Here is a 16,185-nt window from a genome sequence, read left to right as displayed (position 1 = left end):
TGGTGGCACAGGAAAGTGTGCCCAGTATTTCATGATGTGTTGACCATGTTTGCCTACAACTCCCAGGTTCCGTTTTTGAGGTTTTGGCACTTTAATCATTTTTCAATAGGTTGAGGTGTTTTTTTTTCCTTACTAAAAACTGTACGTAGTTACATTTTTTCCAACATTCCCTGTGCTATCTTGATGAGGAGTGAAGGAAAGCGTTGGACGCATGGAGAAAGCGTTGTTTAGATGAAAGAAAGTGTCTACTTGATAGTGTCGATTTGCGTCTCTGCATGCGAAGGTATAGATTGCGAAAATATGGGGTTTTGTTCTAAAGTATGTAGTGCCGCTCTCAAAATGTAATGGGTAGCCAAGTGGTAGGAGCGGTGAAATCAACAAGAATTACTTTTATTCTACTTCTTTCAGGTACACACCTGAGATAATATATTTTAATTATTAATGAAAGCAGAAGCGGCAAAATAACTTTCTCTCCGGTGTAAACCTGGAGGTTGAATAGCTCGTTATTATTAAAATCTACCTGTTCCAATCGCTGCAAAAAAACGTTTTTTGGATTACTGCACCACTACAAGAGGGTGGTGGACGGTACGAATGCGGATATTATTCCCCGGAGAAAGACAGTTTTGGAATCGAATCTTGCTCAATGAAGCTAAGTTTCTATTGCCAAAGATATACACCAAAAGGTAGGGATCTCATAGAAATTCTTTCACACACCCATTAGGCTACTCTTATACTTGCCTAACAGCCTTTCCGTATTCACCTTACTATGCACTAAAGGGGCTGATAATGTAACATTATTTTGTAAACAAAGGTTGCTTTTAAAACTTGCTAGCCCACTAAGGCCATTCAATGCACATTTTTCGATCCATGATCATTATCACAACTACCATAATACAAAGATCGGGATCCATGTACATTTCTTCTTCCAAAACCTTCGGGTTTGTTTTATTCCTAGGGAAAAATGGCTTGGGCAGGCAATTACCACTTGGCGCGGTGATTGGAGAGATTTATAGCCAGCTTCGGGAGTACGAAAATGTATAGAAAGAAAAATCGAAAAATGAAGAATGAAAAGTTGAAAACTTGTGGTCAGGTGCTTTTTGCAGGGGTACGTGGGTGCTGCTAATGGGGTTTCTCCCTCAAGCGCTCAATATCCCGCTAGGGTCTAATGGGGTGAATAGACTTGGTGTTGTGAACCCTCTGGTTCTCTAAAGTGTCAGGAACGAACGACCCCACACGGCACGAGGACAACTATTTATTCTCAACAATATCTTTCACTTCCATCGACTAATAACAATGAACAATGAATGGAACAACTGAATGAACTGAACTAACTGAATGAACTGAATACTAGCACTAAAACCACCAGGTAGTTATAGCGTGAAAATGACAGCGTATATGAGAAAAGCATACACATACAACATACAACTACAGCGCACTCAGCAAACCGCATATAGCGCATGTAGCGTATACTACGTCGTAAACATCAACTGTACGGCGGAGTCGGAATACAACTGTATTGGAACGAACACAATGTCACAAGCGAGAAGGCCTTTCACTCTCGAGAACTTGTGGTTTCACAACATTCTCCCCACCAAAGGGCTTCTCACCGCCGTACAACAACTCACAAGTCAAACGATTTGGGGCTTACTACGCGTCATCTTCTGCTGCGGTGGTGGCCATGGTAGAATATCACTAATGCCCACCACTTTAGACAACTCGACATCGCGAAGCTCGCCGCTGTGGGCTGTCGCACACGACACTGTCACCGATCCACTTCGACATGGGGCAGACGCTGGACCAGACAACACACCACCGATAATGTCATAAAGCTCGACGATGTGGGCTGTCACACACGACATGGTCACCGGTACACTGCTTCGACCCGGGGTGGGCGCGGAATCTGAGGACACACATCGGATCTCTGTGTTCCACACAGTCTCGCCGCTTACTTCTTCCGTGCTAACCAGTAGTATCGCCCTTCTCATTTTCTCGGCTACTACGCCTTGCGTTTCTAAGTCTTGCGCCTCTAACTCTTGCGCCTCCAACTCTTGCGCCTCCAACTCTTGCGCCTCCAACTCTTGCGCCTCCAACTCTTGCGCCTCCAACTCTTGCGCCTCCAACTCTTGCGCCTCCAACTCTTGCGCCTCCAACTCTTGCGCCTCCAACTCTTGCGCCTCCAACTCTTGCGCCTCCAACTCTTGCGCCTCCAACTCTTGCGCCTCCAACTCTTTCGGCCGAGACTCCAGCTGCTTCTGAGCGTCTCCGACCGATGTCGCCATGCACTGTACCGACCCAGTGGGCCTCGGATCTGATCCTCCCACTGGCTTCGAATACTCTTCTGACCGCTGCTTGTCTGTAAGCAAAGTCTTACACGCCTTGTCCGGCGTCCTTCTGGGCGAGGCAAGCAAATCTCGCTTTGCTTCCTCATAATATGTACTGACGGCGATGCGCTCGGCCATCTTCTTGAGCTTTTCGTTAAACTCTGCGCGGAGCGCACACTCTTGCCGTCTAGCACTGCGCTCTTCAAACTCCTCGCTCTGTCGGAGCCTCTTCTCCACGTATTCTCTCAACCTATCGCCTTCAAATCCATACCGAATTCCGTTGGCGATAAAGCTGGCTTCGATGATCCATAGTTCCTGTGCCATGCTCGCTTCGTATCCTGGCGTGGTCGCCAAATGTTGTGAACCCTCTGGTTCTCTAAAGTGTCAGGAACGAACGACCCCACACGGCACGAGGACAACTATTTATTCTCAACAATATCTTTCACTTCCATCGACTAATAACAATGAACAATGAATGGAACAACTGAATGAACTGAACTAACTGAATGAACTGAATACTAGCACTAAAACCACCAGGTAGTTATAGCGTGAAAATGACAGCGTATATGAGAAAAGCATACACATACAACATACAACTACAGCGCACTCAGCAAACCGCACATAGCGCATGTAGCGTATACTACGTCGTAAACATCAACTGTACGGCGGAGTCGGAATACAACTGTATTGGAACGAACACAATGTCACAAGCGAGAAGGCCTTTCACTCTCGAGAACTTGTGGTTTCACAACACTTGGGTATGTGTTAAATAATCTTAACCCTTGCTGTTCCGAAGCACGTGCTAGCTGGCATTACACGCGATAGTCACATTGGGCACTAGGAATATCGCCATTTCACTAATCAATATTGATATCAACTAATTAAGGAATTTCCAGTTTTTGCTCTTGGGCAGTAAATACGATAGATTCGACCAGGCAATCCGGCAGTAGTTAACATGTGGCAAGATGTAATGCATTGTAGGAAGAAGTGCGAAAGCTGACAGGAAGGTGGGCGCGATGGGAGTATAATTATTACAGTATTTTGCTCCTGCTCTTTAAGCCGTTGAGCGCTCTTGTCTTTGCTGTTTGCGTTATGCAGAGCTCCCTGACTTGTCAGTTTGAGCACTCTGGCAAGGTTCTGCATGTTCCTTCATGAACGTACTTCACATCTAAGAGTTTCAGGTTTCAGTCTTGTTTGCGCGCATCTTCCCCTCCTACTCCTATAACTTAGAACCTTTCAAATTGGAAGGTGGTTGGAGTGCGATTCCAATAGAAGCTCGAATACGTGCTAGAGTTTACTGGCAATTGGTTGTTGACCGTCAGTACTGTTCAACAGTGTCGTTCAATTGCATTGCATGAGTTGATAGTCAAGCAACTAATGTTGTTGTTAATGGACATTATAGCGTAACTTGCATTTCCTGGATCATTTTCTTTCCTATCTATATATTTTATATACCTGTTAAAGATTGCTGAAGTCTCGGTTCGAAAATCTTTTTGAATTCTGATTTTCTGGAAGCAGTCAAATAGTCCGTACATATACAACTATTCTTGCATTAGAAATGTAATATTCGACAAACTAAAAATCATGTACTTGTACATGTCTTGTTCACTGGTATTCCATGCCGTCTTCACTATGCTCTTTCCCCTGTAGTGCCCTCCGCCATAGCTGTCAACTCTACAGACACGCACATCTACGCACGCATAGTACAGCCTAAGATACTTCGAGATTGGGTTTCTGATTTCTGCTTTCTGTACGAGAAAAATGGAACTGCGGCTACACCGACGGTAGTGTGTGACAAAAATGAATCAACCGTTCTGTCAGGCCTGGCGACAAATACTTTGTACCGGATCAGAGCATTCTTCAAAACTACGATCGGACACAATAGCAGCATGTCCTCCGAAATCAAAATTGGAACATCGCCAAAAGGTAAGGGATGTGGTTACATCATAAACCGACACCAACAGGGTCAGAAGTTAAGAGTTTTGCGTGACTCTTTAGGGATTTGGTGAAATGAACATTCTTGTTGTGAACCCTCTGGTTCTCTAAAGTGTCAGGAACGAAAGACTCCACACGGCACGAGGACAACTATTTTCTCTCAACAGTATATTTCACTTCCATCGACTAATAACAGTGAACAAAGAATGAAACAATGAATAACTGAATGTATAACTAACACTAAAACCACCAAGTAGTTATAGCGTCGAAATGACAGCGTATATGAGAAAAGCATACACATACAACATACAACTACAGCGCACACAGCAAACCGCACATAGCGCATGTAGCGTATACCACGTCGTAAACATCAGCGGTACGGCAGAGTCGGGATACAACTGCATTGAAACGAACACAATGTCACAAGCGAGAAGGCCTTTCACTCTCGAGAACTTGTGGTTTCACAACAATTCTTCTTATTGTTCCGGGCAAATTCGTTTTGCCAGGATCGACTTCCTCAAATGACATTCCATATCACGCTTCACATAATATGCATTGCTGATTCGATCTAGGGTATAGCCACAAATGTGCCCAAATTAATTCGTTGACAGGGAGAGGTGTAAGGGAAAACATGAAAATACGATTATAGAAATAATCTACGTGGAGATAAAAGTTTAATAATAGCTATGAAAAGTATGAATGCCGCAGACATCACAACGACATGACATTTAATTTTGTTCAAGGTTTGGTTTTGTGTGTTTCCAAAATCGATTTTCACGCTCCGATCATCAGTGGAAATACGGAACTAAAGAGATCAAGGGGAAAACAAAAAGTTGAGAGGTTTCTGCACTGTTCATGCCCGTTTGTCACACTTACTCTTTATTTTAGTTCTCACTTTTTGTAATACTTACCACAAGTTACCCGTCAGGTGTCACACTTCTTTGGATTTTTAACCTTTGTTTTTTCCCTTGATCTCTTTAGGCCCGTATTTCCACTGATGATCGGAGCGTGAAAATCGATTTTGGGGAACAAACAAAATCAAACCTTCAACAAATTATCATGTTGCATGGTGATGTCTGCGGCATTCATACTTTTCATAGCTATTATACGATCATAGTTTCTTTTTTTAACTTGGATGTGGAGCTAATTAAATTTTTGTGAAAAGAAGGACCCAATGTTACGAGTTGGGGGACAGTTAGTCATAACTCGTAACATTTTGTCCTTCTTCTTTTCACAATAGTTTCTTATCAGTGTTATTTTCACGTGCATAATCCTTAGTCACTGCCTTGCATGCAGTCTTTTCCTTTGTCACACCGGGTGTATACTTGGAAACTATTCCATTATCACGTAGCTCAACATCATTATCACCTTACTTGAATCCATACGGTACTAGAGAAACTGTGAGTGGACCTAATTGATCCACAGACTTGAACGCGGCAGTGTTAAAATAATAATAATAAGAATAATTTGTGTCTTTCCCTCAAACTAACGAAGAATAAGAAGAATATGAATGATAATAATCCTTTGGTTAATTTTCTTCTAAACAAAACCATTTCCTTAGTCATTACACGTGATGTGGATGTGTTTTATATCAGCACCAAATCCGCCTCTCAACCCCGTCATCTCAAGTACTACTATCACGGTGTTTCTAGGGCAAATAGAAGAAGGCAACCTTCCCATACGCCAGTATTGTGTGCACGGAATACCTGCTAATGATCTGTCCGGGAATATGCCATTGGTACCAGTATGCAGCGCCTCGAAAAATGTCACTTTACGTGGCTTAAAACCCAACATGAGCTATAATGTCACCGCCTATGTTAGCAATGCCTATGGAGACAGTGACCAGTCCAGCCCCACACGCATTACCACGTTGCCCACAGGTGAGGATGAATTTTGTTTTAAGCATTGTACGTAGCTTTGGATGTGGCTAGCACTTAGAAGGTCATCACACGAAGCACGGAAGCGATATGGTTTCGAATAAGCCTTTCGAACCCTTACTTTCCAAGTCTAGTACAATAGTGAATAACACAGCAACCCGGTTTGAACAAAGTTGCAAGCAAATCCTTATAACCGGCACTTTGGAGGTCAGAGCATTTAAAAAATATCACTTATGAAATTTTGGAAAGCTACCTACACTAACTTTGAAAGTGTTGCCAGACATGATAACCTCTGTGTCAAGGTTATGCGTAAAATAGAATATGGATGACTTAGCAAAACAGATTATGAGTATTGGCAAGTGTTTAGCTACATGTTGTCAGCAATCAACTCTTTCTTTCTTCACAAGGTATGTGTGGCCTTAGCAAGGGCAGTGCAAACGCACAAAAAATGAAAACAACAGACACAATCTTTTTTTCGTTACACAGAAAACGAATATCGTTTTTCGTCTCTACATTGGTCACTATATATACATCTGAACTTGTCAACATTGTTATCTGCCAATTTCATAGTGCCATCTTCAACAACACCCCCAACCTCGGGCAATGAAGCAAGCACCAGCGGGCAATGCGGGCAATGAAGATGTTGACGTTTCAATGTGTCTCAATTCGTCTTCATTTTGCTTCCCCTTTATATGTTTATTACATGTACATAAACTTGAGCCTCCCAAGTTGGGTGCTTTGTTGCTTTGCGTCGTCGAGGTGTAGTAATGCGGGAATGTCCAACAGTCATACTAGTTTCATCGTCATCTCGTGAGTTTCGGCATTTTTTGTTGCCGTGGCGCGTAGTTCATGCTCTTTTTTGTTGCGCTTTCCTTCCCCTCTTGGAACTTTCCGAACCTCAGCCTTCCAAGTTGAAAGGTTGTTGGTTTGCGCGTTGGAGAAGTGTTGGAGCTAGGTGTCAGGTCGCCGAATGTCTCAGTACTCCTTGACAGGTTTGTGCCATTTTGTCGCACTCGCTGACCTTATAAAAATATGGCTACGTTGGTGGATAGTTTGTCATAACTCGTAACATTTTGTCCTTTTCCTTTCTTCATAGTTTTAGGAAAATTAGAGGCCATATGCCACGTACTGCTCTTTTCTCTCCGAAACTCAACACTTGCAAGCTAATTTCCTAAAAACTTTGAAATTCTCCTTGAAATCCAAATTTGAAATTTCCTTTCTTCATCATATTTTATTTTTGGCTCACTATCCGAGTTCAATTCTGAAAGTTGCTTGGACTGAGTTTCACTTGTTTTATTAGTCTTTTATTGTTACTGCGCAGTACTGTATGTTAGGCACCGGCGGATTATGCCGGCATAATTATTGGCATAATTTGGTGGTTGAAAATTTGGAAAATCTTTTCCGCGGCGGAGGTAGGAGCATAACTACATGACTGTATCACAGTTCTAGTACATGTATGTAGGCTACACTATTGTGTACAATGCACCTGATCCGAGCTGGTGGTATGCATGGTAAAGGGTTCGGAGGTCATGCCGATTGTGTTTTCAATGAAAAGCAGGGTAGAAATCATGGAAATACATTTTGTGTGCTCGAACTCGTCTTCTCAAAGTTCTTTCTCAACCGGATACAGCACATGTAGCAGAAGATGCGAATGAATCAGCCCTTATCAGGTATCCCGGGGCGGACGAGATAGTGATGGGTGGTCCGCCAAACTCCGCGTACATGTACACTATGCTTTCTACCAAGTCATGACGTCTGGATCACTGTCCGAATCAGAACCTTCTCCGCCATCCACCGCGGTTTGACTCTCCTCCTCACTTGCATCGTCCTGTGTCTCACCTTCACCACCCACGCCAACCCTGAATGCCGTTGCCTTCACGTCAGTCGTCGTCCTTTCCGATTGTTTCCTTTGTATTTTTACCGTGAATTCATAGGTCCGGTTGTAATCTGCTGTAGATCTCCGTGGTCTGTCATTTGCTGCTTTGTTTTGTGGATTAGTTGTTGTTGTTGTTGGATGTGAACCTGGTGTTGTTGTTGGATGTGAAGCTGGTGTTGTTGTTGCCTTCGATTCATATTGTTTGTCTCAATACAAGGTCAACTTAGTTCGTAACCTCGTGGACCGTGCGAAACGTATTTGTTCGCCCAGTAAGCTGCAGGCCGAGCTCGATTTCCTTCGATCTGTTTTCTTGAAGAATGGCCATCCGGAATTCTTGTTTCGTAAGTTTCTGTCCATGGAGCAGAAACTGAAATCGGTGCTGATTGGTCCACCTCGCTGTCCCGTCTATCTATGTTTGCCATGGAAGGGGCAGGAATCGATCAAAGTGTGTCACGAAGTCAAGTCTATCGTCCGTCGTACTTATTATGCAGTACATTTTGTGCCAGTCTTCACAACAATGCGTGTGTTCACGGTGCGGAAGGACGTCCTACCAACCCTCCACCTCAGTCATGTTATCTACAACTTCGAATGCCGACATTGTGCTAGTCGGTATGTTGGTAGGACTGTTCAGCACCTGAACGCACGTATCAAACAACACACTCCACTTCACATCCTTCCACCCAGTGCGCAATCTGAGAGGCCCAAACGCGGGAGGCCTAGGAAAAAACCCAACACCTAGACGGCAGGATAGTTCCCTGCCGCCGTCTGCCGCTCCCCCTCTGACATCTGTGTTGGACGGGCTGGAGCTTGGCAGCTCTTTGGAGGTGCGTGCGGAACCGCCATTGGTGCAGCCCTCGGGTGTGCCTAAGTCTGTAACTCTGGGTGCTTTGCATGGGGCTGTGCCTCGAGTCGTGACAGCACCTCTGCCTCCCCCTGACCCTCCTCCTTCGAGGTCAGTGTTGGTGGGGAGCTCCCGCGGCGGTCGATTTGTCCCACCGGAACCAGAGCTGGATTCAACAGAAAGACCAACAACCATGGCTGCAACAACACCAGCTTCACATCCAACAACAACACCAGGTTCACATCCAACAACAACAACTAATCCACAAAACAAAGCAGAAAATGACAGACCACGGAGATCTACAGCAGATTACAACCGGACCTATGAATTCACGGTAAAATACAAAGGAAACAATCGGAAAGGACGACGACTGACGTGAAGGCAACGGCATTCAGGGTTGGCGTGGGTGGTGAAGATGAGACGCAGGACGGTGCAAGTGAGGAGGAGAGTCAAACCGCGGTGGATGGCGGAGAAGGTTCTGATTCGGACAGTGAGGGAGAAGGTGAGCTGAGTGAGGGTGAGAGTGAGTGTGAGGGTGTGCGCGTGAGTCGAGATTGTGTGCGTCCGTCTCGTAATAACAAGTCTTCAGTATACAACCATTTGGTTTCTAGTACTGACTGTTGTCGTACTTATTCTGATTCCTGTTTTTCTGTTTTGTGCCGTGCTCGTCATGGTTATCTTTTGCAGTTACAAGTTTTGGAAGCTGTTTGTCAGCGCATTCATAAGCCGAATTTGTGTGTCCAGAAAGATAGTGTTATTACCCTAAAATTGTTCAAATAATGTTCTGTTGTGTAGTGTGGCAACGTTGTTGCCACTTGTGCCTAAATGTGTTTTGTCACCTTCTTGTTTATTATTTGTTATTATTATTTGTTCTCACTTGTTTGTTTTTGTTGCTGACACACACTTGTCACGCTTGGTTCTTACTTGTAAACCCTTGTTTTCTGCACACTTTTGTGAAAAATCGCACCTCGATATTCCAGTGCTGTCATTGTATCGTGTCACCCTACCTTGATTGCTATATTATTATTTCCTTTGTTCTCATTTTGTTCTTTAGTACAATGGTGATTCCTGAAGAGTGTTGTACGAAAACTGGTTCGAATCATCTTTTTCCATTGCCCTTTTTCTTCTTACATGTATTTTTTCCTTACCCTTTATGTTGTTTCTTGCATCGTCTCCATCGCTTACATTGTTAATAAAGTAGTCCACATGTCGCTTCAGCTCGTCCTACTTATTGCCATATTAAAATTATCATTATTATTATTATATCATTGGCTACAAGCGAGGGTCCCTGGTTCGAGTCCTGGTGGTGACAGTCAATTTTTTCTTCAGACTTTTCCCGTTTGTCTCTTTCCCTCAAAACCAGTTAATATTTTATGACTTGGGGCTCCCCGCGTGCTAGTTTGTACGTGAAGTGTGTGGGTACAGTGAGGGCTGCGTCCCACCCGCCTGTGTGGATTCACAGGAAGTGTGAGTTACGAAGTCTGAAGAAAACGTTGAACGGTCTCTGCTTGGATGACGACTACACCACAGCTCAGTGGTTAGAGCATCGTTGGCTATAAGCGAGGGTCCCTGGTTCGAGTCCTGGTGGTGACAGTCAATTTTTTCTTCAGACTTTTCCCGTTTGTCTCTTTCCCTCAAAACCAATAATTATTATTATTATGATGAAATGACCCAAAGGCAATGTGCCTATCGAGGGGTTCATTTGATTGAAAGAACAGTAGATGTAGATGTATGTACAAAGACAAGTAGGGATTGATGAGGAGAGAAATGGGGAAAATCAACTGCAAGGTGGCGGAATTCCGTTGATTGCATAAGCATAGTCAGCTGTAAATTTCCTGCAATGAAAACCGCGACCGGATCTCGCTTCAGATAGCGGGAATTTTAAGGATTTGACACCACGCAAACACATGATGCTGGACCTTACCAGCGCAAAGCACACCCGAGTGCGAATCCACCCCATAGTGGCAAAATCCTGATCATTTCTCTTGTCAGAGATAAGAGCAGCCAAGCGCTTGTACAAAACTGTGGCAGCTTTCCCAGCATCAGGAATGGCCGAAATGACGACTGGAATGAAGGAGGCCTTCTCGACTTCCCGAGTTCTCTCCTCATATCATCTCCTCCTCTCGGGTTCATAGCCAGCATGCACAGCGGGGGTTTAGGGAGCATTATTCGAAGCAGTATAGAGGTTGAAAAGCCGTATATCAAACATTGTGCGTTCTAACCGGCCACCCCAGAATCCACTGGTAGCGAAATCGAGGCAAGCATTGTCCGCTAAGGACGCAGACTGGAGGTTGTACTGCTCACCAGAGAGCGGTTGCAGTGGAGGTTCCACGGATACCGAGTAAGCCACCTAGCGAATAAGGTCAGCGGTGACGTCACGGATTTTATTGTGCCATGCGACGGAAAACCACCAGTCGGGCCGAAAAATGCGTGGGAGACATCGAAGCCGCCGTTTCCACAAATGCAGGACGACGGCAAACGCTCCGGCACCAAGCCATAGCGCGAAAACAGAGCATCTCCAAACTCAGACTTAGAGAGACGAAAGCCATAGCATGGTAGAGGACGTGACGTCAGCCAAGTATAGCTACCACAATGGGAAGAAAGCTCAAACTGTGGCACATGTACTGCACCTATACCGCTCAAAACCCCTCCTTCAGATGTTGCTGTGATGCCCGAGCTGCAGTGCGGACTTGACGTTTGGTGGTCTTGGTAGCGTCTGCCACACAACCTGGCGAGAGATCAGCCTCACCAATCCTTACTCTGAGCTCTTTAGTGGGCATATTGGCGTGATTGGGCGGTGGGAATCGAGAGACTCAAACGGCCATGCCGACAAGGGACCGAGAGCATAAGTCGCTCCACACTGGACGGAGGGATTCGACTAATAAGTCCTTGGATGAGGCGCTCCATAATAACAGCTTCCAGACCACCAAACTCCTCAGGTGACATCTCCAAGGTCCGGGACAAGAAATATCACTTGTTTTGTAGACCATGAACAAATGTGGAGTAGGCGGCAAAGGGTTGTGTCAGGACAAAATCGGTTAGCCGCGACACCTGAAGTGTCAAGTAGATGACCTTTGCCTCTACGAAACTAGCTGCTCGGTCAGTCCATCCCACCAGGTGCGGAGGGCTCGAAGTTCTCCACACCCTGAAGGATCATCTGCGTACCACACCTGGATGACGTCAGATGAGCTGACTGCCTGGACCAAGCGTACGATGCAAAGGGCGCACATCAGCATCGCAACCGGATCAATCTGCATGGGTAGTGCTTCATAGTATAACAAGCATTCACCATCCACAAAGAGGTTTGCCGGATGGCGGCATGTGTCGATGTTCGACTCAAATCGCAATATATTTTTATGGTAGGTGTAAGTCAATTCTCCAAGCATATGGACTAATTAACAAGTGTGCAAACGTTTCGTATCGAGACACGAATGGCAAAAATGCATGCAGTTACACATGTAGCTGTAAGTCGGTGTTTTATATTCCTCAGGTAGAGGTGTGCGCGAATGAGTGCCGCGCAACCAGTTGGTAGACATTTTCTAGTATAACGGAATATGTTAGATGAGTTCATCGGTGGCGTCGACAATTTTTTTTTTGTGCCTTATACGACTTCCATCATCAAGACCCTCAACAGGAAGAAGAGTGCTAGTAAAACCGTTCAGCGCTGATGTGCCTGGGTGGTGCACGCAAGTCATTGTTACCAACAATGGCCTCAGACTCGGCAGCGCTTGTTGTTGCTGAAGCAAGAACCTCAGCTTGAGGCTTACATTATTATTACTATCTGTCAATTGTCCTTAATGACATTGTACATGATCATCACCGCCTGCGCTCGATCTAATCATTGATTGTCTTTATTTTATGTTTTGCCCGTACAAGAGGCATTAGCACTGCAAAAAAGTATAAAACTAAGTATTTTATAGAAAAGGAAAAGGAACATCAGTGAGAAGGCATTCTACTGCCTGTAATGCTGGTAAAGTAAAATAAAGTAACAACAACAACAACAAGGAACTACAAGATACGGTTTTGTGTCCACTAACACCACCTGTTAATAAGCAATCAGATCATGCCATATCATTGCACGAGGCTGGCCAATGTTACTGACGTTCTAGTACGAACTGGCTAACAGCATTAGCACATCTTGGAGGCGCACACCAACACATGCGTCACAATCTCATGTAATATGTATCTTATAAGATCAGAACAACACTAAAACTGAATGGAGACTACTTCTGGCAAAGGCAGGCAGAATCTTCTGATGCCTTACGACCAGACCCACGATCCTATAACAATGCAATTCGGAATCTGCGACAAATTAATATGGTGATGAATACACTCCAGGCATTATGGCTGTCATTACGCGCCTGCCCACACACGCTCTCTACGCTGCAAAGTTACTCTGGCACAGCTCACCTTCTCCACCAATATCACTTAACGCCTGGCGCCTATTCGATGAATGGTTAATGGTACTCAATATAGTAGACAGCAGATCACACAGCAACGACATACTAGTAGCTCGATTGTAAGGCACGTTTCGTCCCCGCTGGACTCATGAGGCAATCTTCGTCTTGAAAGTCTTCGCATGAAGCCTGATGTGGGAGAATGATACCCCACTGCAGCTGTACTTATGTTGATTGTTATCATGGCGATGGGCCTATGGGCCTGTGAAAGAACGAGAGAGTCTTGCACTACATCGGTATGACCGACCTGAACATGGCGCAGCTGACCCAGCAGCTGCCTGGTGTAAAGGTGAATCACATAGCGCAATGAGGTCAGTAAGAACCCGCTACGCAGGCCCACAGTGTGACAGCTTAGCAATGCGGCTGGTCCACCATGGGCCAGTTATTCAGGCCTCTTTTATGGGCAAATTAACACAATGGATTAAAATGCAATATATCATACGCTGGAGAAGAAATCAGAAAATGCGTGTGTAAAATAAAGATTTTCAAACCCAACCCCAAAAAACCTGGGCCAGCTGTCCCTTGCCATCGGGCAATCAACCACGACTATTATGAACCCACAAGTTCTCAAGTGTGAAGGGCCTTCTCGCTTGTGACATTGTGTTCGTTTCAATGCAGTTGTATCTCGACCCCACCGTTCCGATGATGTTTACGACGTGGTATACGCTACATGCGCTAGGTGCGATTTGCTGTGTGCGCTGTATGTGTGTGTTGTATGCGTATGCTTTTCTGATATATGCTGTCATTTTTACTCTATAACTACCTGGTGATTTTAGTGTTAGTTATTAGTTGATAGTGAAGATTTATAAGTTGATCGAAGTGAAAAATACTGTTGAAGAGTAGATAGTTGTCCTGGTGCCGGTTGGTCGTTCGTTCCTGACAATTTAGAGAATTAGAAGGGTTCACAACATTTGACGACTACGCCAGGTCCAAAACGAGCATGGCAGAGGAACAAACTAATTTGGAAGTCAGCTTTATCGCCAAAGGAAATCGGTACGGATTTGAAGGCGATAGGTTGATGGAACACGTGGAGAAGCGGCTCCGACAGTACTAGGAGCGTGAAGAGCGCAGTGACAGATGGCAGACTCTCTATTCTAAGTCCGTTGGGCAGTGCTGACGAAATTGGACAATAGGAGAAAAAGTTAGAACCCCGGTATAGGGCGGACACAGGGAGAAGCGTGTGGTAACTTCTAGAAAATAAACGTGCGGATGTCTTTGCGCTAACGGTTGCAATTTGTTCTTTCTTTTCTTTTATCATTTCATTCTATTTCCTTTTCAGGAAAGAATCTATAATATTATGTTTTCGCGCTAAAAGTCACCCTGGGCCACATATTTTTGTCCAGTACAAATGGGGGAGCACTATTCAAGAGAGAGAGAGAGAGAGAGCTGTTCGAAAGAGGGTATTAAGGGAATCTTCAAAGGGCAGAAGCCTAAGAAAACACCGAGCCGAATGCTTACTGTAAACTACTACGATTCACCGATACGACAACGAGAGCTGAGATTTTGATCCTGAAACTACGGGGGGAGGGGTTGAGGGGAGGGAGGGGATTATACAAATCAAGAGAGAGAGGGAGCTTGGTGTTTTCACTGTCTCTTAGAGATTGGGGCATAACTTGAGAAAGAGTGAACTATCCAAGAGATGGCTCTATTTGCGCGAGTACAGTATATGGAGATGTCTGTTGTATTCACCACTATAAACAACACGCGATCAAAATCCCATTTCAGGGAGGTAAAAGAGTGTAAGGCAGTAGTTCTTAAAGTGAGAACGTTGAGCGCGCAAAAGTTCTTCTTCTGAATGCATAACCTGGGTTACGCAAATTAGGGACTCCACCATTGAGTGTACAAGCACAAGTAGCATACACAAAAACACAATACCTGTATACATCACAGTACCTTGGGTTTCTCACAAATTAATTAAATACTTCCCGGGATCCACAATAATATCGGGATCTGTACAATGTTCGCAATCAACAGAACCCTCCCTCTCCACCCCTGCGCTCACCACCATCATCATCCGAACTTGTTCCATCCTTCATTTCGCTCCTTTTTTCTGTTTACACTGCTCCCATATACATTATACTTGTGTTTGCTACTGCATAATTTGTAATTCTGTGTAGTGAAATGGAATGCCTGTCCTCTAACCAGTGCTGGCACGTGGCAAGTCGATTGGACCTTTCGACTTGGACGTCAAACTTGGACAGAAGCAAAAGCAGAATGTCAATCATATGGCGGATCACTAGCGACTGTGCACACAATGGCTCAGGTGACGTGTGCAAACCGGACAGTGGAGGGAACTATCGCTGTGTGGGTAGGCTTGACTGGTACATGGACAGCTGGAAATTGGAGTGCTTGGAAATGGGAAGTGGCATCGTCCACCCGTACGACGAGACTTCCCTGGTCATCCCAGTATACACTTCCGTTTAAAAACAAAAATAATACTTACGGGTATTTGGATCCAAACATGGGCTTATTGAACTGGATAAACAACTTTCAAGCTAGGTGCCTCTGTCAACGATATGTGCCTAAAGGTAGGTCTATATCCATTCATGAAACTGAAAGAATATCTCTACTGATCTAGATCGGTACGGGCCACACCTCTGATTAAATTAGACATTCCATTTACTCTTTAAACCACAATTCCCAAAAACGAAGACCGCGGATATACATGAATAGATTTGAAAGAGAAATAGGGCACGGGATAGTGTTCTTCGGTGTTAGCGAATGGTAGGTTCCCGAATGTAACGAGGTGGCAATTTAATACACCATTTCACTCGCACCTGAAAGCAAAGCTTCACTGTACTTGCGTCTAAACTAATGATGCTTGTAAGATCAGAGCGCTCTTATATGTTCATGAATGCAAACCCTTAGAAGACAAGAC

The 16,185-nt window shown here is 44.6% G+C and overlaps 1 protein-coding gene and 1 long non-coding RNA gene across 2 annotated transcripts in view; both read left to right on the top strand.

Moving 5' to 3' along the window:
* Positions 1–603: 603 nt before the first annotated feature.
* LOC135826509 (uncharacterized) lies at positions 604–15,709 on the top strand. Its single transcript, XR_010555314.1, has 4 exons — positions 604–683; positions 3,972–4,247; positions 5,852–6,136; positions 15,425–15,709. It is a non-coding gene; the product is annotated as an uncharacterized LOC135826509 (long non-coding RNA).
* Positions 15,710–15,764: 55 nt separating this feature from the next.
* The window catches only part of LOC135825877 (uncharacterized), a 40,598-nt gene continuing 40,177 nt past the window's right edge, over positions 15,765–16,185 (top strand). Inside the window, exon 1 of the mRNA XM_065338513.1 lies at positions 15,765–15,835. Coding sequence (XP_065194585.1) covers positions 15,769–15,835 — 67 coding nt within the window. The 5' untranslated portion in view covers positions 15,765–15,768. The remainder of the gene's footprint in view (positions 15,836–16,185) is intronic.

Source organism: Sycon ciliatum, chromosome 10 (genome assembly GCF_964019385.1).
Source record: "Sycon ciliatum chromosome 10, ocSycCili1.1, whole genome shotgun sequence".
In the NCBI taxonomy this organism is placed as follows: domain Eukaryota; kingdom Metazoa; phylum Porifera; class Calcarea; order Leucosolenida; family Sycettidae; genus Sycon; species Sycon ciliatum.
Note: the sequence above shows the minus strand (reverse complement) of the source record. Positions and strands in the feature narration are given on the sequence as shown.